Source organism: Centruroides sculpturatus, unplaced genomic scaffold (genome assembly GCF_000671375.1).
Source record: "Centruroides sculpturatus isolate CEXI.00-Female unplaced genomic scaffold, Cexi_2.0 scaffold951, whole genome shotgun sequence".
Classification (NCBI taxonomy): Eukaryota; Metazoa; Arthropoda; class Arachnida; order Scorpiones; family Buthidae; genus Centruroides; species Centruroides sculpturatus.
This window is the reverse complement of record NW_019385256.1, coordinates 154,828-181,948: the sequence shown is the minus strand read 5'-3', so window position 1 is coordinate 181,948 and position 27,121 is coordinate 154,828. Positions and strand designations below refer to the sequence as shown.

General features: G+C 31.0%; 1 protein-coding gene across 2 annotated transcripts in view; it reads left to right on the top strand.

The window, feature by feature from the left end:
• LOC111636790 (MAGUK p55 subfamily member 7-like) overlaps positions 1-27,121 on the top strand; it is a 112,654-nt gene that overhangs the window by 34,465 nt on the left and 51,068 nt on the right. For both annotated transcript variants that reach the window (XM_023382122.1, XM_023382123.1), the window contains exons 3-5: positions 8,713-8,808; positions 18,015-18,133; positions 24,355-24,432. In XM_023382122.1, the coding sequence (XP_023237890.1) occupies positions 8,766-8,808; positions 18,015-18,133; positions 24,355-24,432 (240 nt within the window). In that variant the 5' untranslated portion in view covers positions 8,713-8,765. The remainder of the gene's footprint in view (positions 1-8,712; positions 8,809-18,014; positions 18,134-24,354; positions 24,433-27,121) is intronic.

Here is a 27,121-nt window from a genome sequence, read left to right as displayed (position 1 = left end):
TTGCAGCCTAGACCAGTTTTGCATTTGTTTTATGCTTTTTGCTATTTACTAAGTATGAACTAGGCTACTTTTAGAGAATTTAGTCTGCATTCATGTATTCCCTCCCCACGGTTCATTGTATCAAATTGAAACAGTCAAATATCTTAACAAAAAACAAACTTTAATCACACTTGATTGTATATGGTAGAAACTCAATCGTATGCAGTTAATGAGACTCTTCTTATCCTTCCTTGCCCACTTTTGAACTGCACCACTCCTCCTCTCTTCACTAAAGCCTGGTACTCACATGCAGCAATGGATGACAGAAACTGTCAACGAAACTGCAAAATGATGTCATTTTGCCATCGAAGCCAACGGAACACGAAGTTGAAAATTTTCAACTTTTGTGAGGTGGAAAGCAGAATGGCAAAAATTAGACCAATAGGAAGGCCATTTAGCAAATGTCATCATAAAGATCACATGGGACAATAGCATTCGAACTAAAAAGCTTTATTTGTCACAATACACTAATATATTTCATTTATACACCTTATTACTATCCGATTTAAATATTAATGTCAAATGGATGTACTTACTGCGTAAAGTATTGGGAATGGAGTAATCATAATTTGGTGACGAAAGTATTCGATATTCCTAACTTCTGACGATTTAGAATATTCTTCCTATCCAAATTATTCGTTTTGAGGTTTTTTATTTGCAATAAGATTGAAGGCAAACTTAAAAAGTTTAATTGATATAACAAAGCAATCCCGGTAAATGCCATTTTCGACTACTGGCATGTGGCCTACTATTGTAGTAGCTTGTTTATATTTATGGCTGGCAGATGGCGTGTTTCAGTTGTAGGGTAATTTTTGCATGTGGGTACATGCGACGCGGAAAGACAACGGAATAGCAACTGTTTCTCTCGTCCATTGCCCCATGTAAGTACCAGGCTTAACTCTACCCTCCTCCCACCTCTACTGCCATTCTCCTCCTTCAACTCATTTTTCTTGCTTTTTCCCCCTTTTTTATGACTCTTTGTCTAACCTTGTTTCGCTATTTTCTCCCTTTTTACAATCCTTTGTCTACCCATGTTTATTACTTTTACAACTGCTTTTAAAGAGATTGGATATGGACCGACAAGACCACAAGTTGGGGAAAGAATAGTTCCAATATAACTAAACTACTCGTAATAATATAACTCGTAACTAATATAACTAACTATACTAAATTTCTAAATTTTAGTAATTTTCAAAATATGAGGATATTCTGGCTTTGAATTATCCAAAAATTAAAAAAGTAAATTGGATTAAACAGATAGTTTTTACATTACATTTAATAGGAAACTCAAGTGAAATTTGTAGAATTTAACAAAGTTTGACTGTATATATTAACTGATTTAGATTGAGTTTATTATTATTATTTTTGAAGTGATTGTTTTTACTATTAAAATTCAAAAATGCTTATGGGTTCATTAATAAAATTTATGAGCAAAGCTCTGCATAAGTTGAAATGTGTTTTGTCCATGAATGAAGTTTAAAGCAACCACAATAAGCATAAAAAGACACTTTATGCCAACAATCATGAAATAATTAACACAACAGTGTAGTGGTATTACAAACACAATTTGTTAGCATAATTAAGAGGTACAGTACAGTACTTTCAACAGCTTACAGCCATCATCATCAGGCAAAAAAGAATCAAATACATTTAACTTAATTTTCAAACTTTCAGTTATTTGAACAGACTTTTTCAAGTTATCCAAGGCACCATGGATAGAATACAGAACATTGGACCTGAAAGGAGCATTGTTTGAATGAAACCAGCATTGTTCACCATACTATTGATAAGTTGTAATTCATTGTTTACTAATGTCTGGGTGGATGAGAGGAGTGCTCTGCAAATAAAAGAAGTAATTGTGGAATTTACAAAGTGATAAGGTTGGAATGCAGTTGCAGTGATATGTGGCACCTTTTTATTTTTATGGTATACAGAAAATAGCAGTTCAGGTAATCTGTGTTTCTAGATCTAAGAAGGAGATTTTGGCACTTAATTTGTCTTCTACAGTAAAATTGATAGTTGGATATATAGAAGCTAACATATAAATGAAGCTGTTTAATTCATTCGTGGTGCTATTCCATGCAAGCAAGATATCATCTACTACATATTGTAAATACAGGATTGGATAGCAGACAGTTAACAGTGCATTGAAAATACTATATTCTATATTCCTCATGATGAGCTCTGCCAAAATGGTTGAAAGTGGGAAAACCACTTTCTGGGTCTGTCTGTATATACTACCATTGAATTGAAAATAATCATTTTCTGTGATAAGAAAGAGAGCCTCTCATAAATGTAATACTTGTGATACTGAGTATCCAGAGACAAGAGCTGCACATTTACAAGCATGATGGCTTCAAAATATGGCACTGATGGATGTAAGGAAACCACATCAATTTTATACAAATGGTATGAGCAGGTGGAAAGATTTTTTAATTTAGCACAAATGATCAACTTAGCATCCAATGTGGATGAGGTTACAAAGTCAGAGGGTGGAACTAAAGCTGTAATTTGTTTTGCTAATGCCCTCTCTCAGAAATTTGTGGAGTGCGAGTGTTTATTAACCAATGGTCTTAAGGGCCATTCAGGTTTGTGTCTTTGCCTTGAAGAACAACCTTGGGCAAGCAACATTTGTTGGTGGTTAATTACGTATCTCAAAGCCTGTTACCAGTGTGAAATTAACATCAAAGAACAAAAAAACAGAGCTTTGAGTATGTAATTAACCGTATTCTAGTGTTGAGTAGTGTGGATTTATTTGTTGGCGGGTTAAGAGGCCCAACTAATGAAGCTACCACACCTGGAAGTGCTATAACCTTATGTGTGTTCTTTAATATAGTTGTCATTGGGTCCTCTTAATACAACAGACTTAGATTGCTGTTTGAATTCATTGGCTCTGGATAGGAAATCTTGATTTTTACATAGCATAAATAATAAACAAATACACACTTAAAGCAACATATTAAAAATCAAATTTAGTTATTTTTAATGTGATTTTTTGTAAATGTATACAACTCAACAAGATTGATGTCATGACAAAGCCAAAATTTTGAAATTCAATCTATAGGCTGAGATATTTGAGTCAAAGTTTACTGTGTAAAGTCTGAGCCAATTGTTGGTTACTCATAACAGTTCTTTAAACTGAAGTGTAAGTACAGTAGACCCCCTGTAAGATGGGTTCATATAATATGGATTCGTATAAACGGCAAAAAAATTGCTATTGTATTCATATAAACATGCTAAAAGAGACTCATATAATACAGTAAAATATCATCGCTGACTCATGTCGCAACAGGATTGGTCGAATCTACACCAATACGGGATATTGCACAAACAAGCAGAGGACCTACTAAAAACCATTTATTATTTAATGGCCATAAAAATTATATTTATATTAATGATGTCTCCAAAGTTCAGCAAATTTTATGCAGAAAAATAACTTATTAGAAAACATGCCTGCTGTTTGGTGCGCTGCTCCGCGATGAAAACAAGCTTAAGTAATGGTGTCGTCGAACGGTGCACACTTGGTAAGTAATATTACAATTTTTTGTTTATATCATAGTTTGTATGGATTATTCCCAAAAAATTATACGTGCTTTGGAAATGTTGAGTCAAATTAGTCTAGAATTGATTAATTTTATGGAAGAAAACCTTTCAAACAGCCATAGTCCCTAAACTGCATACGTGCCGGGCTGTGATTGGCTCATGTATTTAAGTGACTTGTACAACATGGAATTCATAAAACAGGGAACGTATCTACCATGTTATAGGGGAGTCTACTGTATACAGTACTAAAACATCTTACAGAACCAAAACTAACTTGAGTAAATATTTACTAGTTACTTTTGGTTCTGAAAGGTGTTTTAGTTGGTCACATGCTACATATCAATCAAGTTTCTGATTGTTGTTAATTTACATTGATCTCTACAACAATGTTTTATTTTGATCTTTATGATGGACATATACAGTAGTATGCATGGTCTGCAGCTGCACATGCTTGTTTTAAATGGTTGATGGAGTTGATAGGCCCTGTCTGTTGATTTAATATCTCTTGATGTTTTTGTTGGATATCCACATCCTCCTTGGAACTTGCATGTTTTAAACTGTTTTAGATAGAATGTTAGAAGAATGACATCACATTTGTGTTTTTGTATGAAGTTGAAACAGAAAAACCTGTACTATGGAGCTCAAATTCATTTTCCTAGAAAAAATCTAGTATTTCAGTTCAATATGTAATGTCTGAAATAATTACAATTTTACAATACAGTACAATAAATATGAACTTTATTTTGAAAGGTAATAAATTTCTGGTTAATTTTTTTTCTCTTCTGTACATAATATCATCATCTCAGAAAACTATTTAGAAACTGAGTATTGAAGTTTATTGTATTAACTCAACACTTTTTTCTATTGATTTAAAGTGAATTTTGACAAGTAAAATAATTCTGTACATTTAAAAATAATAGTCTTAATTCAACTGTGCAATGTTTTTCCTTGTTTACACACAACAATATTACTTTCTGCCTTATTCTAACTAAATCAAAGTTATGACTTTATTATTATTTTGCTTTATTTGCTTCAGTTTTTAAACTACTTAGTATATAAATTATAATAAATTTAGTAATTAAATGTTTATTATAAAAATTATTATAACTATTACCTTATTTTTACGGATAGACCATCATGCCACCATATAACCAGGAGCATATCAGAAACTCTAGGATTACCAGCATACTAGTTAAACTGTGACTAAAAAAGTAAAATCACATGTAACAAAACTAGTTGTTAAATAAATGTTTAAGAAAACATTTTTCTGAGTACAGTAAAATAACAACATTGTAATTTGACTGATTTACAACAGGAACATGAGTTTTATTTACAGGGTAATAAAACAATTAGCAGTTTATTGAAGGTGGTAGTAGTAGTAGTAGTTGTAGTTGTAGTTTGTCATTTTGGGTTGCAGTGACAATCTACCATGAAAATAATAAAATGTCATGGATACTACCTGACCGGAAACGGTAATGCCTTCCTCTCAAGGTAACAAATCAGAAGTTAAACATGTATGTTGGAATAATTTACTCTGAGTTTCTGAAATTTGATATGTTTGTTTTTGTATTTTTGGATCAAATTACAATAAAATAAACATAACAAAAAAAAAAAAAAACACTTTTGGGACTCTAAAAGTATTTTAAATCATTACAAAGTAGACAAAATGCAGAAATTAAACATATAATTATAATTTTTGAGTAATGTAATGTTGACAGTTTTACAATTTTAGAATAAAAAGTGGCATCTACAAGATGCTACACAATGTAGCTCATTTTGTTTTTTTACATGCTCTGTGGAAAGGGATGTATAACCTCGCATAAACTGTGTTGCTGGAATTATCTTGGGAAAACTGGCATGTTGGTTTTTACCATATGGAAATATCTGATTTCATGATCTCTCCCCAGATAGACCAACATGCCAGACAATTTTCAAAAATATAATAATAATAGTTCATGATAGTGTTTATTTCTTACTAAGTTCTATTGAACCACGAATTATTAAATGACATATAGCCTTGCACACTTTTCCAGCTTGACTTTTCCTTATTCCTGTGTACCAAATTATACTCTAAGCAAACATTTTGGCTCTGTTTAGGTTTCTTTGGGCTTATGTCTAAAGAACAAACCAAAAGCAAGCTGAGATTTGTTTCAAATTCCAGAATGATTGAAATTAAAGTTGGTTGCCAAGATTCTTATTTTCACTTTCTCAATATAAATAAATAAATTCTTACTGGAAGTATTAAATAAATATAAAACAAACACCTTTCTCTATTCCAGCACACTTTTAATGCTTTGAATAACGTTTTCGATCGTTTTAATCGATCATCCTCAGTTCAAAATTCGAACTCTACAACGAACAAAGTATTCGAAAAATACAAAAAAATTTTTTTACATTGCTAATTTACGATTTAACGCTAACGCGCATGCGCATACTTATAAAACGTATAAGTTTAAATCTAAGTAATTAAAAATAACGATATTCTATATCAATTAATATTATAACAACGCCGCGTATGCGGTTGCTATATTTAATCTATGCCATCATAAAAGGACTTCCATGCTGTTAATAAACTTTCGGCGTCTCTGTAGTTGATGCACTGCGCGGTCGTATGTGCCTTGTATATTTCAACTTTTTCCAGGTGTTTCACCGCTTGTATCGATAGCACGGTCCTCGCAGCGTTTGCAAAGCAACAGGGAATTGAAGTATACTGGGATCAGGCAGAGATTATTAAACCTACAACATCGATACAAGCGGTGAAACACCTGGAAAAAGTTAAAATATACAAGGCACATACGACCGCGCAGTGCATCAACTACAGAGACGCCGAAAGTTTATCAACAGCATGGAAGTCCTTTTATGATGGCATAGATTAAATATAGCAACCGCATACGCGGCGTTGTTATAATATTAATTGATATAGAATATCGTTATTTTTAATTACTTAGATTTAAACTTATACGTTTTATAAGTATGCGCATGCGCGTTAGCATTAAATCGTAAATTAGCAATGTAAAAAAATTTTTTTTGTATTTTTCGAATACTTTGTTCGTTGTAGAGTTCGAATTTTGAACTGAGGATGATCGATTAAAACGATCGAAAACGTTATTCAAAGCATTAAAAGTGTGCTGGAATAGAGAAAGGTGTTTGTTTTATATTCACTTTCTCAAAATTTCAAATCATTAATTCATATAGCATAAATATGGTAAAAAAAAATTTTATAAATGTTAATAATTCTAAATGTCAGTCATAGTCACACTAATTTGTAGGTCAACTAATTTTTTACTTTTATAACAAATCATTTATTTTATATTGTTAATACAAGGGTTAGTCAAGGTTAAACGAGACTTTTGGGCCTATAATTTCAAAAAGTAACTGTAGCATGATAAAACACGAAGAGGAAGTAGCATTATCCATCCCAAGATTTTGGTAGCAAGCATGATGTGTTTTGTGCGTGTATAACATTTTAGCGATCTTGTCAAAAGGTAATGTGTCCACAATGGTGGAACAGCAGTGCGTAATCAAATTTCTCATGAAGGAAAAGGTTAAACCTGCTGAAATTTTGAGAAGATTGAGTCACAGTATGGGGAACAAATGCTATTGCAAGAATGTATGAATGGTGTCGACAGTTTGATGAAGGATGAGAGCTGGTGACAAATGAAAAACATGGATATGTTTGACCAACTGCAGTAATGTCAGTGAATACCATAGCATGAGTTGAGCAAGTTATCCTGGAGAACCAGCTAGTAACTGTGAGACACGTTGCAAACGAAGTGTTCCTCAGTGTTGGCAGTGTTGAGAAAATCATTCACGAGCACTTACTGTTCCACAAGATGTGTGCCAGATGGGTTCCCGACAGCTGACATGTGATCAGAAATGGGTATGCAAGGAGACATGTGAGCAGATTTTGAATTGGTTTTGTATCGAAGGTGATTAGCTCCCAGCAATTAGTTTGGGTCCCTTAAAGAGCAACTGGGCAGAACAGACAGATGATGAACTGCAGCAAGTTATCCTGTGCTGACTATGATGTCAGCCATTTCTATCTACAAGAAAGGTATCAGGGACCTACCCTGCCACTGGGAACAGTGTCTACATATAGATGGAGAGTATTTCGAAAAATTGACATAGTTTATACATGTTTTGGACATTTCTTTCGGTCTGTAGAAATAAAAGTCTCTCTTAACGTTGAATAACCCTTGTAGTTAGCAAAAAAAAAAAGAAAATAAAATATGAATAATTTAGCATTTAATGATTTTATAAACAATCAAGTCTGAATATTTACAGAATATTTAGACTTGGTTGTTTGTATTTATCTAAAATGAATTTCTAGGTCTATCTATCACTTCCATTCATTCATAGAATGAATTAACAGAAGTGAAAGAGAAAAACATCTTATGTTAATGTTAGAGATGGCACCTTCTCCTGTTGAGACCAGTAAGTGATGTGGTCTCAACAGGAGAAGTATGGGATGTAATGATTTCAGAAAACAATATTACCTTGCTAAGTGCTATTTAGAAATTATTGAAAAATTCTTTGCTTTTAGATTAAATGTTTTTTGAAGTGTCTTTGCCTCTCATCATCAGATAGTCTCAATTTCTGAATGTTGTAATGGGTTTAGAACATTCAAAAATGCATCAGATATACATCTAAAGAAGAAACCAAGAGCAAGCTGAGATTTCTGTTTTGAATTCCAGAATATTTTAAATATATTCTTTTAATTAATTATTGTTATAATTGATTTAATCGTTTGAAATTAAATCAAATTACAATAATCCATATTCTTTTACTGAAGGTACGTGTTCCAAGATACATGTCCTATCTGACTCATCTGCCTTGTTTCTTCCCTTCTCTTTGACTTCTCAAAATTAATTAAATTCTTTTTTAAATTTACAATAGAAAGAAGTCATAATGTTCTTGAGAAAAACATTATTAGTAAGGAGCTGTATTAGAATTTATTGAGTTTGTACATCATCTTTGATTTCTTGAGCTTCTATCCATATTATTCTAATATTATTCTCTCTCCATAAACTAAAACTTTAAAATGACAGTTGATTGATTATATTGATAACAAAAATATTTAAAATTTACTATTTGTGTGAGATAAAATGTTTCAATTTTTGTGTTTTTTAGATTAATGTTGAAACAAGTTTATCATTCAGATTTCTCATGACATATAAAACATAATGGCTGTGGGGATAAGTAGGAATGGCAGTAATGGTGATCCAAGTAAGTAATTCATTTTTANCACTACACAAAAGCCTGGGAACATTACAATTGAATAGAAATACATACATCACACTACAGAAGGCCACTATATTGAATACATGTCATATTGTTAGGAAATTCCTGAATACAGACACTGACACTGACACACTTATTTAATTAGTTTTGGTTGCTATGCCTTGACTCTGATCCGGCATAGTACACAGCCACCGGTTTAAATCGAGTATTACCCACTAAATCCAACATAATAATAATAATAAAGTAATAACAATAATAATACATAAAATTTAATCAAAAATTATGGAAATAGAAGTATATTGTCTAGTACAGTGTTTCCCAACTTCCAGTTTGTAAAAAAATTACACTGGTCCACAGAAAAATATTTTACACAGTTGATGACATTTAAATTTCAATCTAGAGTTACTTGTACAAACTCTGTTACATACAGATAAACATTTATAAGTGTAATAAATAAGCATAATTCATAGTCACATATAATTACAGCTCCATGTAAAATTATCCATAATTTTGCCAATCTGCAATGAGAAAAAGGTTGAGAAACACTGGTCTAGAATAACACTTGTAAAAAAACAAAACTCTGTTCTAAAATTTAAAGAATTGTATTAGAATATTATAATACATTGTTGATGAATTTCTGATTTTGAAGTTTGGCATAAAGGTGCTAAACTTCAAAATTGGTGGGACATAGTTTGATACAATAATCCAGTCACCCAAACAATGTCATTCTATGGGCTATAATGAATAATTGAATGTGGAACTAATACTCATGGAGGATATGTAATACATGTAATTCACACTGGCACTAAATTGCTTTAGAAGAAAGGAGCAGCAAGAGAAGGTTGATGGCATGTTTGTTATCCATGCCATGTTATTGTATCAATCATTTAAAAATTTAACTATGGTTGATATTTTAATCGCTTTAGTTTCCAGCAATTTTTGATATAAATGTAATTAAACATAAAAAATACTTAAAACTGAAAAAAAAAACGAAAGAAATGCGTTAATTTTGAAGAAAAGCTTCAAACTTTATTTTCCATTGTCTTGCCTTTCTATGAAATTTGACACTGATGAGTCATTGTTTACACAGCTGGATGACCTTGAGAACAGCTGGAGTCGGATTTCCCGGGACATTCTCATAGACGTCTCGGGAGGACAAGGGTTTAAGTAGGGTGAATACTAGCTGGCCGTATATTTTTAAATATTTTTTAAAAATTCAAATTTTTATTGCGATTTCCAACCTCCCCGACTTAATTAAACATATATATAATAAAATCTATTAATTAAAAAAATTAAAAAACTATCGGAGGTTGCTTTTGATATCAGAAAGTAGCTTTAAATAACTTTACCAAAGTAAAATCCATGCACTACAACTTTAGAACAATGAATGAAATTTGATATCAAAATCCCATCAAAAAACAATTAAGTGTTAATCGTGCGTCATTAAAGGTAAATTAAAATCGCAATAAAATTTTTTCGCACGGGTAAAAATTTTTGAAAAAATTTGGAGATCTAAAAAACATCCAAAAATTGAAGAAAAAAAATTTTTTTGTTTTAGGGGCGAAAGGGTCGAGTTTTATGTAATGCTATGTAACCTGCCCAAGTTAACTCAGGCGAGAAACTAAAGGGGTTAATATTACAAATAGTTTTCACATTAGTCACATCATATTAAATCTATCAATATCCTTAAAAGTACAGTGGATGATAGGTTAACAAACAGTTCAGATAGCAAACAAATTGGGTAACGAACACTTTCACGAAAGATTTTTATGATTAGACAATGGACACATGTTCAGATAACAAACACTTTACTGAACAAACATAAAAAGAAGAGATGGAAAATAATGAATACTGATTGATTTTCCCTTGTCTTCAGGTAACAATTCAAAACCTTTCTGAGCACGGAAGACATCAACATCGACGCTTAACCCGATACTGATCAGATAGTATTCCTCTGAATTTTGAAACTCTCCCATGTAATTCCAGCTTTTTGTTCACCTTTCTGACAAATAATTTTTTATAGTCTTTGCAAGACTGTCGGATGGGCGCTTGTTAAGTTTTACGTCGGGGTTTATTTATGAAAGGTGAAAGTTTAACTGTCCCATCAGATATTCGTTAACGTTTTAATACCAAATTTCAAATTTCGTCCATGCCTTGCGTTTAAATAATTTTTTGTGGGCTGTTGATTTCTGTTCTCTGAATTTTTGTAAATGCTTTTCTGAACTTTTTATTTAAAAAAGAAACTGATAATATTATGGAGCCTAAAAAAAGGAGTATCAAGAACTGTAGAAACCAAGTAAGAGATAATAGCCAAGGTAGAAAGTAGCCATAAGATGTCTGATGTTGCTAGGCAGTATGGCTTGAACAGGTCTACAGTAGGCACAATCTTAGCTATGAAAGATTATATCAAGAAGTCTCAAGCTACTAATGGAGTAATGAAAATCACATCTGAGAAATAAAGAGCATTTTAGAGTTTATTATGGAACCTGAAACAGATATGACAACAGAAGTCCAAGAACTCTCAAATGAAGAATACCAAGAAACTCGGCGAGATGTGTTTTCTTTTGAAAAAGAGGAAGACGAAAGAGGACCAATGTCAACATCTGCTACTAAAGATCTTTTGAAGAACTGGGAGGATGTCAGAACAACGATCATCCAAGTGGCATCTAAAGCAGAATAAGGTTAATGGGGTTGGGGATCTCTACAATTACNGATGTGTTTTCTTTTGAAAAAGAGGAAGACGAAAGAGGACCAATGTCAACATCTGCTACTAAAGATCTTTTGAAGAACTGGGAGGATGTCAGAACAACGATCATCCAAGTGGCATCTAAAGCAGAATAAGGTTAATGGGGTTGGGGATCTCTACAATTACAATACTATTAATTACTTCCAAAAAATCCTGAAAAGAGAAAAACAATTGATTTTGTACAGATTCTTTAACCCTCCACAAACAGAAAAAACATGACTAATAAAAGTGCAAGACTGCATATATATGGATTTTTAATATTACATATAAATAAACATAGTAAAAAGTATATATTTTTTATTTTTTGGAGTCTCCAGAATGAATTAATCAAATTCTCATAAAAACCTATGGTAAANAAACAGAAAAAACATGACTAATAAAAGTGCAAGACTGCATATATATGGATTTTTAATATTACATATAAATAAACATAGTAAAAAGTATATATTTTTTATTTTTTGGAGTCTCCAGAATGAATTAATCAAATTCTCATAAAAACCTATGGTAAATCAATAATCGGTTAATGAACAAAGTCTTGGAACGGATTATGTTTGTTAACCAATCACTCACTGTACTTACATTATTATTTTAATAAAACTTGAGAAATAAAATCTAATCAGTAAATTAAAGAAGTCAATTCATGCAATAAACTTATTTTATTATCTTAATCAGGACAGTAGCTTCTAGTAGATTCTCAATAGTAATTATTTTTGGCAATTACATTAATAGTAAATCTAGTTTAATTACAATCTATGACAGGTGTCAAACCTATGGCACGCATGCCCAAAGTGGCATGTAAGGAGAAATCATCTGGCACGTAACATATTATACAATTTCGATTTATCATATGACTTTTTCAATCATCCTTTCAGTTTATTACATTATCCATCATCCTTTTTTCAATCAGCTTTTTTATATTTATTCTAATTAAAGCATATTCCTTTAATTTCTTTAAATGTTGTTATTTAAAGTCTAAAACTTTGGCATGCATAAACATCTTTAATTAAAGCTAAGTATGCTTACTACATAGCACACAAGCTCAGTAAGGTTTACCACCCATGATCTACGATAGGGGTGGCCAACCTTTTGCATACCATATGCCAATTTTTTGACAGACGAGTTCAGATGTGCCATATAACTCAAACACTTTTTATACAGTCTTATGTTTAATGTTAGGAGTTGATAAATAGAGATAACAATAAATCTGCTTAATTAGTTGATAAATAGAGATAACAATAAATCTGCTTCGCTTAGGGGAGAAAAGGGAATAACTTAATCACACAGTTGAATTAATTAATTTATGACAGTTTATTGAAGTACCAATTTACAATAGTCAATAATGATCTGTACGAGAGGGTGATTGCTTCATGATGGTGCTATAGCTGCCAGAATCTCGTTTGGTGAAGATTACTCTGCACCACAATTATTGGCACTGAGAACGAGATCAGCTTGGAATAACTTTACTCACAATGAATGTTTTCGGCCATTTACACGCCTGTAAACTGATCGAAAATAAAAATCGCAAGACTCAAAATACATGCATACACTGTAATTTACTATGTGGAGAACACTCGTTTTATCTGCATAATAGACTGTAACGAATTGTGCAACAAATGAATTTGCCAAGACAGACTAAAAAAATTTATTTTTCTATATAATATTCTTAATCGCAAAAATACCAAATCTGGCAATTTTGCTCAGAACTAACTGAAGCACCACTTGTAATTGTCCAATGCGCCATGTTTTGGCCATCCCTGATCTACGACATCACAGACAAGACTGTCACTCTCTGTAAATGTGAAGCACACTTTCATATTCAAATTATATTTAACATTTAATAATTTTATCATGCCATTAACAATTGCAACTGCTTGTTTAGACTTTAAAATATTTTTATTATTACAATAGCTTTTACCATCATATGTCAAGGACTGTCTGCCAGGTTGATATGTAGCTGTCACAACCGTCCTTGTTTTCTGTGGGGTCTTACGATATCAACAGTGTCACTTTATTACATGAAATGAAAACAGCTCCTAGTAGTACTATAAGTATGGTTGCTGTAGTAGGATAGATTGCTAAGTGTTGTCTTTAATATAAAATTCTGAGAACCTATATGGACATACCTAATTCATAATTATGTTTACTTTGCATGTTGTGTGTATGGTTGCACAAATTATCAAGGATTATTAAGTAAAAAACACCTCAGAAGCTGGAAAATACTATAAATACTCAGACACCTTCTGTATTAGTTCCTGCAGGTACATTTATTGGAAAAACCAAGCATTTTTTATCACTTTCAGAGATCTTCATCAGGTTATTATACTAAAGGTATGTTCGTAAAGTCAAACGAGTTAAATGCATTAGTAACGAATCGTTCGAAAAGTAGTAGTCTCGCCCAGTGCGCATGCTCTGTGGTGATGACGTTTCAAATGAAACTCTAGCAAAGTTCACGAAGGAAAGAGTTAGTTTACTTCATTAAGAAAATGGTGCCTGACAATATTGATGTTTCTAAATCTACTTGAGTGTTTAAATTGTGAATTAAATGGTGAAATGATTGAAATAACTGTCCACCTGAAGCAATCTAAGAAAAATATTTCGGATAAGGCTGCATAGCAACATTCATATCTTCGATTTTAGAAACATCCATTTAGTTATAAACGAATCGTTCGAAAAGTCTAATGAAACAAGATTAACAATGATGTCATTCTTGTTTAACTCATTTGAATTTATGAACGTACCCTAAATTCAAAATGCTTCTAGCCCAGTGGTTCCCAAAGTGGGCGCTACTGCCCCCCTGTGGATGGTGAGTAAATCTAGGGGGCAAAAAGATGCAAATAGGTGGCAGGGGACACTGGAGGCAGAGTATTAAATGGTGACCGCAGGCAAAGGTTGGAGTCACTGGCAGGTTCTCTTACCTCTGTTAAAAGGATAAGAAACATTGTGTTTAATGGTTTCCAGATGTTGAGAACAATCTACAGTAAGGACACAAAGTGAGGTTCATAGAAAAGTTTTCCTATTGATATTTCCAAGCCTTTCTCACACAAGAGAAAATGGATTAGGGGGCGTTGGGTATAACTTTATGGAACAAAGGGGACGGTGGATTGAAAAAGTTTGGGAATCATTGTTCTAGCCCAAATACACATTAAATGAATAGCTTATCAGATCATGGCTAAATGAAAAGGGCTTATCACATCAGAACAAGATGGAACCAGACTTAATTATTCAAATATAACTTTTATTAATATAGGAATGCATTTTCGGTATACAGACTCCTCATCAGATCATTTATGTAACGTATCATTAATGAAATAATCGGTATCACGGTTATAGTATTGTCTAAACTTATAACCTCTAAATTTCTATTAATAGTGTAAAATTGTGACAGTCTGTACAACATAATGTCAAAAAAGGTTAATATGAATTGAAACTTATTTATTTCAAAATAAACATAACTAATAGAAAAATTAAATTGAGTAAAAACCAATATTATGTTTTATGAAGACAAAAGGTTAATTTGTCAGTTTTAACAACAACCATTTATTGTTTTTATTATTGTATTGTGCAATTTTAATTAGTTTTAATTTAGTATATTATGTAATTGTATATTGTGTGTTATTTATAATATCATCTGGAAACTGTATTTTGTTACAATATTTTAGATATTTATTGTGTTTACTACCATATGTTGAATATTTAAATGTGCTGACTAGGGGTCTGTGTTCCCAAAATGCATTCCCATGTTAATAAAAGTTGTATTTGAATAATTAAGTCTTGTTCCATCTTGTTCTGATATGATAAGCCCTTTTCATTTAGACATGATCTGATAGGCTATTTGTTTAAGGTTATTATACATTTAAATGCATGATTATTAAGTAAATATTACATTTCACTATGTTTTACTAAAATTTGCTTTATAGTTTTGTATTATATTAAAAAAAATACTTGTTTCTTTGTTGAATTTATTATTAGACAAAGTAATAAACATTATTGTATTTGAAATAAAATACATATATTGTGGACGTTATGATTTACAGTTATATTGAAGATTTTTTTATAATTTCTTGTTTATTATAATAGCTTTCAGAAAGTATAATTTACACATAATTTATTGAATGCTATTAATTATTTTATTGCTGTAATTATTAAAACAATTAAAACAATACTTCAGGTTTCTTTTTCACAATAAGATACAGTGGTATCTTGTACTTCAAATGACTCTAACTTTGTATGTTTGAACTGCATGCACAGTGAAAAAATGTGCTCAAAGCATAAAATAAGCTTCTTAACAAAGAATGCAATTTCAAATTAGCAATAATGTGTTAAATTTCACAACTTTTGTAATTAAATCACACATCTATGTTAAGTAACTAGACCTGTTAAAAATCTGCAAAAACTTTCTGTTTAACCCAATAAATATAATCTTTACTTATTAACCCTGGCATTCAAGAAGTCTATGGAAGCAGAGAAGTCTAACAAGTAAGAGGTAAAAGAAAAAGTCAACAGAAAACGACGTTAAAGGGTATAATTCCTGCCACGGCATTCCAACCTCCGCAATATGTCAACACAGGCATAGCTTCCCTTATTAGAAGGGCATTCCTAATACCTTCTACTCAAGCTATTACCAATATTAAGCTTGATTACATCCAGTCAGCAGTATGTGCAGCAGGCTATGGTATTGCCAAATACATCTACATCCTAAACAGGGTCAAAAGGAATTGACCATTCGTTCATTATTTTAGAACAGTAGAATACAGTCAGGAGGTCATGGGGAAAGTGTTTCTTTCAATGCTGAGAACATATAAGGAGGAACTCTCTCCTTATCTGACAATTATCTCTGCCAACATCATATTGATAAAATTTTCCTTTTTATTTTGTTTAAACTTTTGTTCATTAAGTCTAGGTTCTCACAACATTTTTATTTTATCCTGATTATAGAAAAAAATTAACAGCAATTTTAAACAATTTATTTGTAAAGTTATTTTTTATAGTTACCATGCTGAATTTGGTCTAATTGTATATTTTATCAAATAATTTTCAAATAAGAAATACAGATCAATCAATGTTAAAAAGTTTTAATTAGAAAAGAAAAATTATTATATGAGATATAAATATGCGTTTCATCAAAATAAAATGCCCTTGTAACAGGCGAAAGCCTTCTACGCCAATAAAGATTACTTACTTATTGAATGAGATATTAATATGCGTTTCATCAAAATAAAACGCCCTTGTAACAGGCGAAAGCCTTCTACGCCAATAAAGATTACTTACTTACTTACTGACCTTTTCAAATTATAGACTAAAAACGTTTATCCCAATTATATTACACAATTTTTCAGGTTATGATTCACATTTAATTTTTAAAAATATACCTTCTAAATTATTTTCAAAAATTAGAATTATTCCAATAAATTCAGAAAAATTTACAACATTTTCATTAGATTATTTTAAGTTTATTGANATTTAAAAATTTTAGTTTCGGATCTCTTACATTTTTCGGAAAAAAGTATCCATCTTTAATTGTTTACATTTTTGATTTTTTATTAAGAATTTCAGAATATGGTCGAATATGATGCTCCTTTTTACATTTGCACTTCGCTCCCAACATTGTCTAACTCACAAACTTCATCCGTCAAACTTTCCTTAGTTGAAAGGATACGTTAACCCGACGTAGAGCTACAGATGAGCGAAGACACTGATTGGTCGACCACCGGTCGCCGTAGCGCATATATAAGGTCAGTTTGAGTGGGAAAATTCAAGGTGGCCAAGGAGAGATAAATATCATCTGGCCAACAAGAAGTGGATTTGTCTCACTAACGATAATTTGTGATTGCTGGAAGTGCTATTGCATCGTAAGGTGTTTTCCTGAATAAACTGATACTGGATACATTTGTTGGCGCTATGGATTCGGACACCATTTATTGGACTATTAAGTTTAATATTTTGACTCGTGGGTACCTAAATGTTTGGTATTTTAATATTAATTTAATGCAAATGTATACGTATTCAATAATATTAAACAGAAAAAATAAATATATTTAATAAAAATCTTTGTTTTAACGAATGTACAATGTTGCGGCTCGGTAAATAAGTCAACACTGAAACGAAAATCAGTCTAGCATAAGGAAAATCAGGAAATAACACCTCAAACCGGCGAATTGCACAGTGGCATTATTGTGAATCGGTGTAAATTGAACCGGCATAAACCGAGGGCTACCTGTACTGTACACTATTCTGACAAAACAAATGCATTTCAAGAAACAAATTGAAATAATTAATTAAATAGTTATTGAGTATAAGCTGTAGGCAAAGAACTTGATATGTTAACTGATTCTTTAAAACATTTTATTTTATATATAATTTTAGCCAACTTACATATTATAAATCAATTGTTAATATTTAAAAAAATTTTTTATTACATTTATATTTATTTATTTACATTTTATAGTTGTACAGAGATTATTATCTTCACTTGAACAAGTATGTAATAAAGTAGAAGGTGGGGATGATGAAAGGAGTTTCCTGTATAATCTTCTTCAGAGTAGATCTTTCCAAGCCTTAGTATTTGTAAGTTCATTTATTTTCACAAATTTATTTTATATAAATAATCTGTATTAAATATTAGTTTTAGTTTGTAATTGTCAGGTGTTATAAAAAAAATTTCATTAAAATACTATAACATTATTATATTTGATTTTTTTAATGAAAATCTATTAGGACTAAATTTTTGATGAAATTATATATATACAGGTAACCCCTGTATAACACGGCCCTTCTGTAGCACGGATTCACTCTAACATGGTACTGTTATAGCGCAGATTCACTCTGACACTGTTCGAGAATTGGGTAAAACCCTCGTACAACATGAAACGTAATAAATTTTTACATACTTAAGTACTAAAAGTTCACGAAAATTATTTTTTTCGTGAACTTTTAGTACTTAAGTATGTAAATTTTCTTTTCTCGCCTTCTGTCGATATACATGGTCCTTTTCAAAACTTGTTTCAATGTTGCCAGATTGCGACGCTTCTGCTTCTGATGTTGCCAGACATTTTTCCCTTATTCCATACTTGCTTTATTCTTCATAAGTGCTTAGCACCATATAAGGAAATTTATAAAGATCTTTTAACTAGAAGCAAGCAATCTAAAATTACATACACTTTTTGCAAAAGGTAAAGCATGGATCTAAAGATAATACAGAAAAATAAGAGGATAAGGATAACTTGCCAAAAAGAAAACGCTCTCGATTAATAGTGCTTTTACTGATGACGAAGGAAACATTTTTTAATTTATATTAATATGTATCACTTAAGGAAATTTTAATAAAGATATTTATCTTAATTATGAAAATATAATAGCATGTTTTTTAATTTTTGGAAACTAACCCTCCTTTTCATACTAGTTCTTTGTTTCATATAACACAGATTCGCATAACATGGCAATTTTTTGGAACATAACTCCCGTGTTATACAAGGGTTACCTATATATATATATTCTATATTAATTAGATGATTATTTAGGCTATAAATATGACCATGAATGGCTGAAATAATTGCATAAAAATTTTTACAGTCATTTTGAAAGTGCAAAAATCATATCATATCTGACTTCATACAAATCATTATAAATTGCTAGTTGTTGTATATATTTAAAGATTTTTTTAATAATGGTAGCAGTTAAAAGAATTGCTATGAACAAAAATATACAGTCATTGCCAAAAGTCTTGCACCAGTAATCTGAAAATAAATTTTTTATACTTTAACTCAATTTACACAATACAATAAAAATAAAGCATGTGTAAACCAGAATTGCATGGTTTGAAAATTTATTGTTTTGGTTTTTCTTTTGAACAGGTTTAAGTAATTTTTTATGTTTGGAATATATGAGATAAATATTATAGTTACAGTTTCTTATTACAAAAAATTATTTACATAACATTTTATCACAAGGTTTAATCCAAATTGATCAAAATTATTCCAAATAAAGATGGTAGTAAAATGCAAGACTTGGAAACTATTTGATTTTAAAAAGTTCTTGTACCTGAGAATCTTGTGCTAGGTATTTGAATACTGAAAGGTCTTAGATGTGATCCTTATGAGCTCACATGACAGCAAATGAGCCAATTTTGAGTACCAAAAATGAGTTTCATTCTTAGTACTCAGATTTGTCAGCCTCATTAATAGGCCTTCTTCAGGTTAACTGAGCAAAGTATATTAATAATGACAAATATATGACTGTTTAATTAAGTGTTGCTGGGAAGTAAAGATGTTGGTGTGTGAGTTATTGGCATGTTTTCCCAATTTTGATTTTATATTTGATATTCCTACTTCATATTTTTTAAATATTGATATATTGCATAACAGTATAAAATTTTAAGTATGCAAATATAATAACTCATTCATTTTGCTTAATAAAATTGTTTATTTTATTATTTGATACATGATGGTAGTTCATTTATTCACATCATTGATTGGCTTAAAGAATGTCGGGATGTCTGACACCATCCAGTTTTTTTCTCAGAACTGACTGACTTGAAACACATATGTGAGGGGTTATTGGGGGAAGTGTCTGACTATTGCAGAAAGAAGATAGGAACTTTTGAATTTCTCTACTAAAACAAGTTATTTACTCAAGAAATTCTGTGTATTTTTCTTACATTGCATTCTTTCCAATGCATAATACATGCAAGTTTGTGGTGTGGCTACATGCCATAATTGTATAGTTATAGTTTATTTTTTATTCAATATATTTCCCTTTGTCTTCATTTCTATTGTCTTTCTTTCTGGAAGTTTTTCCCTACTTTTGTTTAACGGCGTAACAGCAGGTGACCCCTTAGTAACAAGGGGAAGGTGTGCGACCCTCAGGGTATAACGGGGTCCATGAGGTCATTCTTGGGTGTAGTATGAGAGAGGAAAGGACACGTGAGGAAGGCTCTCAAAGTTTTTTTGGAACCGAATGGAGACGAGACGGACTTTTCGAGGAGAAAAGAAAACGAGGATAGCGAAAACTGAGAGGGATATTTTCGTTCGTTCTAGAGTGTACAGCGAAATCGAAATTCCTTAGGAAAGTAATTTTTCATTGGCTGTGAATCGAGAGGCTCACTCAACTTATGAAAATTCAGCGTGAAAAATGCCGAATTTATTGGGTACCCAATTTTTTTCTTTCTTCGAGTCCTTTGGAGTGGTTCCAAAGGAATTGTTCTGATTGCAATTCAGCAGAGTTAGAAGATTCTTGGGAACTGGAAATGGAAGTAACTTTTAGCCACTTTCCTCCAGTGATTTGAAATTGGAAGATTTTTCTGTTAGGAGATGGTCTCTCGTTGTATGTTGAGAGAACTTGATTTAATCACTGGGAACTTGGTTGAACTTTTTAGTCCTAGGGCAACAACAAGGATAGACACAACTCTTTCATTTGAAAAGTTCAGACATGCCTCTCTCATTTAGAGGAATGGAATGATTTCTTATCTCTTCATTTGACTCAGATTTTTTAAAAATTTTCTACTAGATACTATCCATAAGCCTTTGTTGATGGACAGTTGATTTACCTCTCATTTCATTTGTATTTTCAAATTGACACCGAAAGTTTATGGGGGTCATCTGAGAACAACCATTTTCTTACATATCTCTCTGATTACATTTACTGTTTTAATGCAATTACAGTAGAACCTCGATTATCTGCCCTAATTGGGGACTGGGGTTGGTCGGATAATTGAAAAGTCGGATAACAAAAATCCATTATTAGTGTAGTATATTATTATATCCCATGTAATTAGTATATTAGTATATCGCTATTAACCTACTTTGCGTTGAATTTTCATCGATGTTAAGCCTAACAAAAATTTTTTAAAATAATAATCGTCGCTATTGTATCGTTAAAAATTAGAAAATTAAGCTTCGTTTAAATACTGGTTCCCTTTCATGGTTGAATGAGTGTTGCCAGCTAAAACACGTAAAAATAATATTAAAGTAGCCAAGACATAGCCAAATATTGAGCGCCACATCACTAGCGGACATTTGAAATTTGCCGACTAGGACGGTCGGTTAACCGAGGAGTCGGTTGATCGGGGGTCGGATAATCGAGGTTCTACTGTAATAGAAGTCCAATTACTGACATATTTATATTTTTACAGTTCAAAGTTTTATCTGGTGCAATATACTTCCTTTATTATTATTATCAAACATTTTGTTTGTCCATACAAATAATCAAAATTTTCAGTTATTTTCCCCATGCAAATGCTTCAGTGTTGTGACAGGACCAACCTTACAGAATTAAGAAAGTATTAAAATTATAACTGGATTTTTTTTATACAATTTTGTGAAAATTTAAAAAGTTTAGTTTCATATTTCATTGACATATATTGAACCCTGAATATACAGGGTTATATCAGAATGACCTTTTAAAAATTTGGGTGATTGTAGAGGATGAAATTTTGAATGTTTTGATATAAGGAACCTATAGCCAGAAATGTGATATAAAGTTTCTACAGCACTTTGCACTTTGCAGTCAGTATGCTGAATTAAACAGCAGAGTACAGTATTTATGACACGTTTTATTGACAAAACAGTAGAGTACAATCAAACTGTACATTGAATCAGTAGCTGCACCACTTTAGAGTAAATGTTCAATGTGACGACCAACAAGTTTGTTACATAATGTACGACGACAAACCATGTTTTGTCCAACTCTCTGTAAGATGCCACGCTTCTTTCTGATGGTATTAAAATACTGCAAAGATGTGCTTCATAAGCTCATGAACTGTTCCTACAGATGTTGCGTATGCAAGGGACTTTACATAACCCCAGAGGAAGAAGTCAAGAACAATAACATGACGTCAATGGATGGAAGGGTAGCTACCAAAGTGAAGGGCGGTCAAATATTTCCTACCGCTGTAGAAACTTTATATCACATTTCTGTCTATGGGTTCCTGATATCAAAACATTCAAAATTTCATCCTCTACAATCTCCCAAATTTTTAAAATGTCATTCTGATACACCCTGTATACATATACCCCCTGTATACATATTGTTTAAGTTGAGTTGAAACAGAGATTTGATTTTCAGATTATTAGTGTAGGACTTTTGGCTGTCATTGTGTATGTAACTAAAGTTATGTATATTGTTCATAGTAATTTCAAACATTTCATAATCCATGTATGTGCTGCAGGAATTACTAAGTGGTTGTTATTCACTTTTTGTAGTGACATGATTTTCATAACTACAAGATTATTAGAATGATATACTGTTTGATGGTACTATTAACATTGTTTGTTGTCATTATAGACAACTCATCAGTTATTGTAACTTTGATATTTAAATATATATATATATATATATATTACAATGTAAAATTAAATTTTATAAGCACAGTTATATTTCTTTTTATCATTTTTAATGTTTTTAAACTGTTATAAATAACAGAATAACTAACTTTGATGATAGTGTGACATAACATGTTCCTCAACAGTTCCAGTGTTCTGTTTTATTTATTTAATTTCAGTTTGTCATATATATTATGGTTTTTGGAAGTTGTTTTTTTGTTGTATCACTGTAAGGAACATATAATAATTTGTGATTTTTTTTGTAGGAAAGGAGTAAATACTTGTTTTTTCTAGATGATACTATCTACTTTTATTATTAAACTAACTTCTTAAAAATTGGAAATAAATTTCTTGGAAGCATAATAATTTGATGTGTCTTTTGATAAAATAAAGTGTTCTCAAAATTCTAGGAATTGTAAGGGAAGAACAGAACCTAATATTTTTGTAAAGCTTTCAAATATTGTTACTTGATCTTTGATCCAACAAATTTGGTATTTTTCTTTAGGTATTGGGTTAATGGCTTAGAATCTTCATAGGAGCATATGTGTCTCCATAGTATTCTCTTAAATCCCAAGTATGATTTAGTATCTTATTTGGTATGCACTTGAAGAAAATGTAAAATGTATTCTGTCTTACTGAGTTATTGAATAAAGATGAGATTCAAATCTCATTTGTCTTTAATTAAGAATCTTATTTGTTTTTAAAGAAAGTGGTACTTTTGGGTTTTACAGTTTAAATACTGTATTTAAACAGTGATCTAATGTTGTAATGAAATAGGTAATGAGTATTTAAATGGTCAAAACTAAGCTAATACATGATTTGCTTTCACTAAATTTAATACTAGTCAGTTTAATAATGTGGAAAAATTCTTTGAGTATTTGTAAGCAAAGGAGTAATGGTTTTTAGTGTTTGTAGTAATCAAGAAATTTTTCTAAATAGTATCTGGAATATTCAGGATACAGTTTTTTACATTCTTATCTGGTAGTGTTACCATACCTTATAAGATTCTGTATTTGTCATATAGACAATGCACTAATTACATGGGACAGAATACATAATGAATTATTAGATTTTGTATAATTACTAGAGTTTATTTACCCATTCATTAAATTCACTATGGAATGAAAGAGGATCAATGAGGGAATATCCCTTTCTTGTACTTATGGCATGCTTGCTGCTTATTCTATATAAACATAAGGATAGATAAGATTTGTAAACAATAATGCATAAATAATTCCATTTTAATTGATATTTATTGTATTGAATACTTTCATTCATCAATTGAATTCATTACAGACAAGCAAAGTAGTTTTGATAAAACCATTCTTGAAATTACAAAAATCAAAGCATTACAAATTTGTATCGATTGTCTTTATCCACAATTAAGTCAATATTATAGTTTTTATTTGAAAATTTATTATTTATATCTAATTAGTTTTAAAAATATTTCAAATAATTTGTTTTTTTTAGGTACATAATAAAATTATCAATCAAGATGGCAGGGATATTCAACCTTCTAGTCAAAATGTTATTGGTATTACAGAGGAGGTAAATCTATATTGCTAAAATATATGCTTTTAATAAAATTTTAGCTTTATGTTAAATGTGTATGTTTTTGTTTTTTAATATAAATCTTATTGTTAAAAATTTTATAAATCTTAAAACAGTACAGTTTATAAATTCAGATATTTTTGTTTTTATTAAAAGTTTGTTTGACAGTTATTTACACACTAGTTGTAAATTGCTGATAAATTTACATGAATATATTATCATTGATAAATAAGAATTATGAATGTATATTTAAATTATTAAAAGAGTGTAATAAAATTGAAAACAATACAAGTTTTAAAAAGTAGAGGTGAGAAATACATTAAGAAATTAATTCTAGGGAATACTAAAAGTTATAAATTATAAAACAAAATGTTTCTATTTTAAACAAAATATTGCACAAAATTATAATGTGTTAATATTCGGTGTCAATTTCATGTCAAACTCACATCATAAAGGTCAAAATAAAATATTGTCATAGAGATCAATGTAAATTGGCAGCAGTCAGAAACTCTTTTAATGCGTAGTATGTGATTAGCTTGCAGTTGCAGACTTTACATGGCAAACTTTGGCCTCAAATATTTAGCCTACAGATTGAATTTCAAAGTTTCAGGTTTGTGACAATATTGGCCTTGTTGATTGCTAGAGCATAATTCTCAACTTTTTTTTTTTTTTTTTTTAATTTGGCAACACACACAGTTACTTCACTAAGTACCGAAGGACAACCAGTGATGTCATAACAGTGATTTTTAAATGTAATTGGTTATTTAGGTTCATTTTGTAAACACCTTGGTAACTACAGGTAGTTACCAATAACACCAGTTACAATTTCCAGACATACCCTAGGAAGGTAGAACTGATTGAAATACTTGTCTGACGTTGCTTATGTATGAGTATTCGCAGTGGTGGACTACTTCAAAAATTTTGCTGCACTTTAAGGCACAGTGGTTGAGAATCACTGTCCTAGAGCTTCATGTTTAGTGGTCACACAGTTGTTTTAAACTTTCATCAAAACAAAACATTTTCTGACTTATACAGAGCTCCACTCAATAAATATAAGAAATTACAGAAAGCACATCTTAAGACACAACTGTCATAGACAACACTTGTAGAAAATGCGAAATCATGCATGCAACCATACAACACATTGCATTCAGTTGCAAGCTTTTAACACAAACAGATTACATACATTGACATAACCAAATAGCAAATATAATACATCAGAAAAGCTTGCCCCCAAACAAACTTTACATACTCAAGAACCACACTCAGAGCTGTAACTAGGCAGGTGCAACAGGTGTACTCGCACAGGACCCACTTGAAAAGGGGCCCAAACTGCTGTTCACAAGAAATTATATTTTTAAATTTAAAATTTTTCCACCTTTTTACAGCGTTGTTTGGCGATTACATTTCGCCTTACTTAGACCCTAGATGTCTGCTCACCAGTGTTCCCAACTGTGGCGACTTTTAGAGGGACATAGTGAGGTAGCGGAGACCTCAGACAAATCAGCCAAAAGTAGCGACTTTTGATATTTTTTAATTTATTTTTTGAGAAATTTAAATTTATGTTTATAGTTTTCAAATTTACAGATTTTTCTCTACTTTATAGAGCTCTCTGGCAACTACTAATATTATTACAATATACAAAACTGTATTTCTAGATTTTTCTACAGTGTGCAGAGCTAGAAATCTATAAAGGTAATATTTTGTAACAAAAATAAATCTGTCCAAGGATTTTTTTTAAAATTACTAAATTGAAAATAGTAACTCCTGAATAAAATCTTAGTCCCGAGGTTGTAAAAGGCATGCTGAAAATCTGACATCACTTTTTGCTTTATAGTGGTACGCATATAGTTTGCATACTGAACGGCGGATTAAGCGGTAAGCGAACTATGTGGGCGCATAGGGCTCTGAAGAGGCTCCTGCAGTCTTTAAAATGCTACTGAAAAAAAGGGATTGTGAAAATGCAGAAGATAGAAATGGTCCAGAAAAACGCTTTGATATATATAGATACATGGAAGTAATAAATGATATAGCTTTATGGCCAACAATATTAACAGATGCTATTATTGATCATATTCTTAAAACAAACCAAAAAGTATAGAAAAGGGATTTCTTAATAAACGAAAAAAAATGAATTAAGATAATGGAAAACAATAAAACACCAAATGAAGGAAGTAACTTGACACCCGAAAAATTATTTAAAATACATATTTACAGTGTTCTTGACACTCTATTGTGTCAAATAGATTGGCGTTATGAAAAAATGAAAACTATCTGCGACGATTTTTGCTTTTTCTGTGACAATACATGAGTGTTGCTGATTTTAAAAAATTGGCTGCATATCTCACTATTAAATATAGCAAAGATTTAAAAAAGTAACTTCACAAGTGAAATTGAAAGTTTTAATTTTGAAGTAACGACTCTTATACAAAATATAGAAACTGCATCTTCGCTTAATATTCTACAGGCTCTTCATGATTTTGGTTTAATTGAGTCTTACCCAAATATCAATGTCGCTCTTCGAATATTTCTAACTCTTCCTGTTTCTATTGCTTCGTGCGAGAGAAATTTTAGCAAGTTAAACTTAATAAAAAATTATTTAAGATCAACTAGCGGACAAGAACGATTATCCAATATTTCTATTATTTCAATAGAATACAATATCGTTAAAAATATTAATTATGAT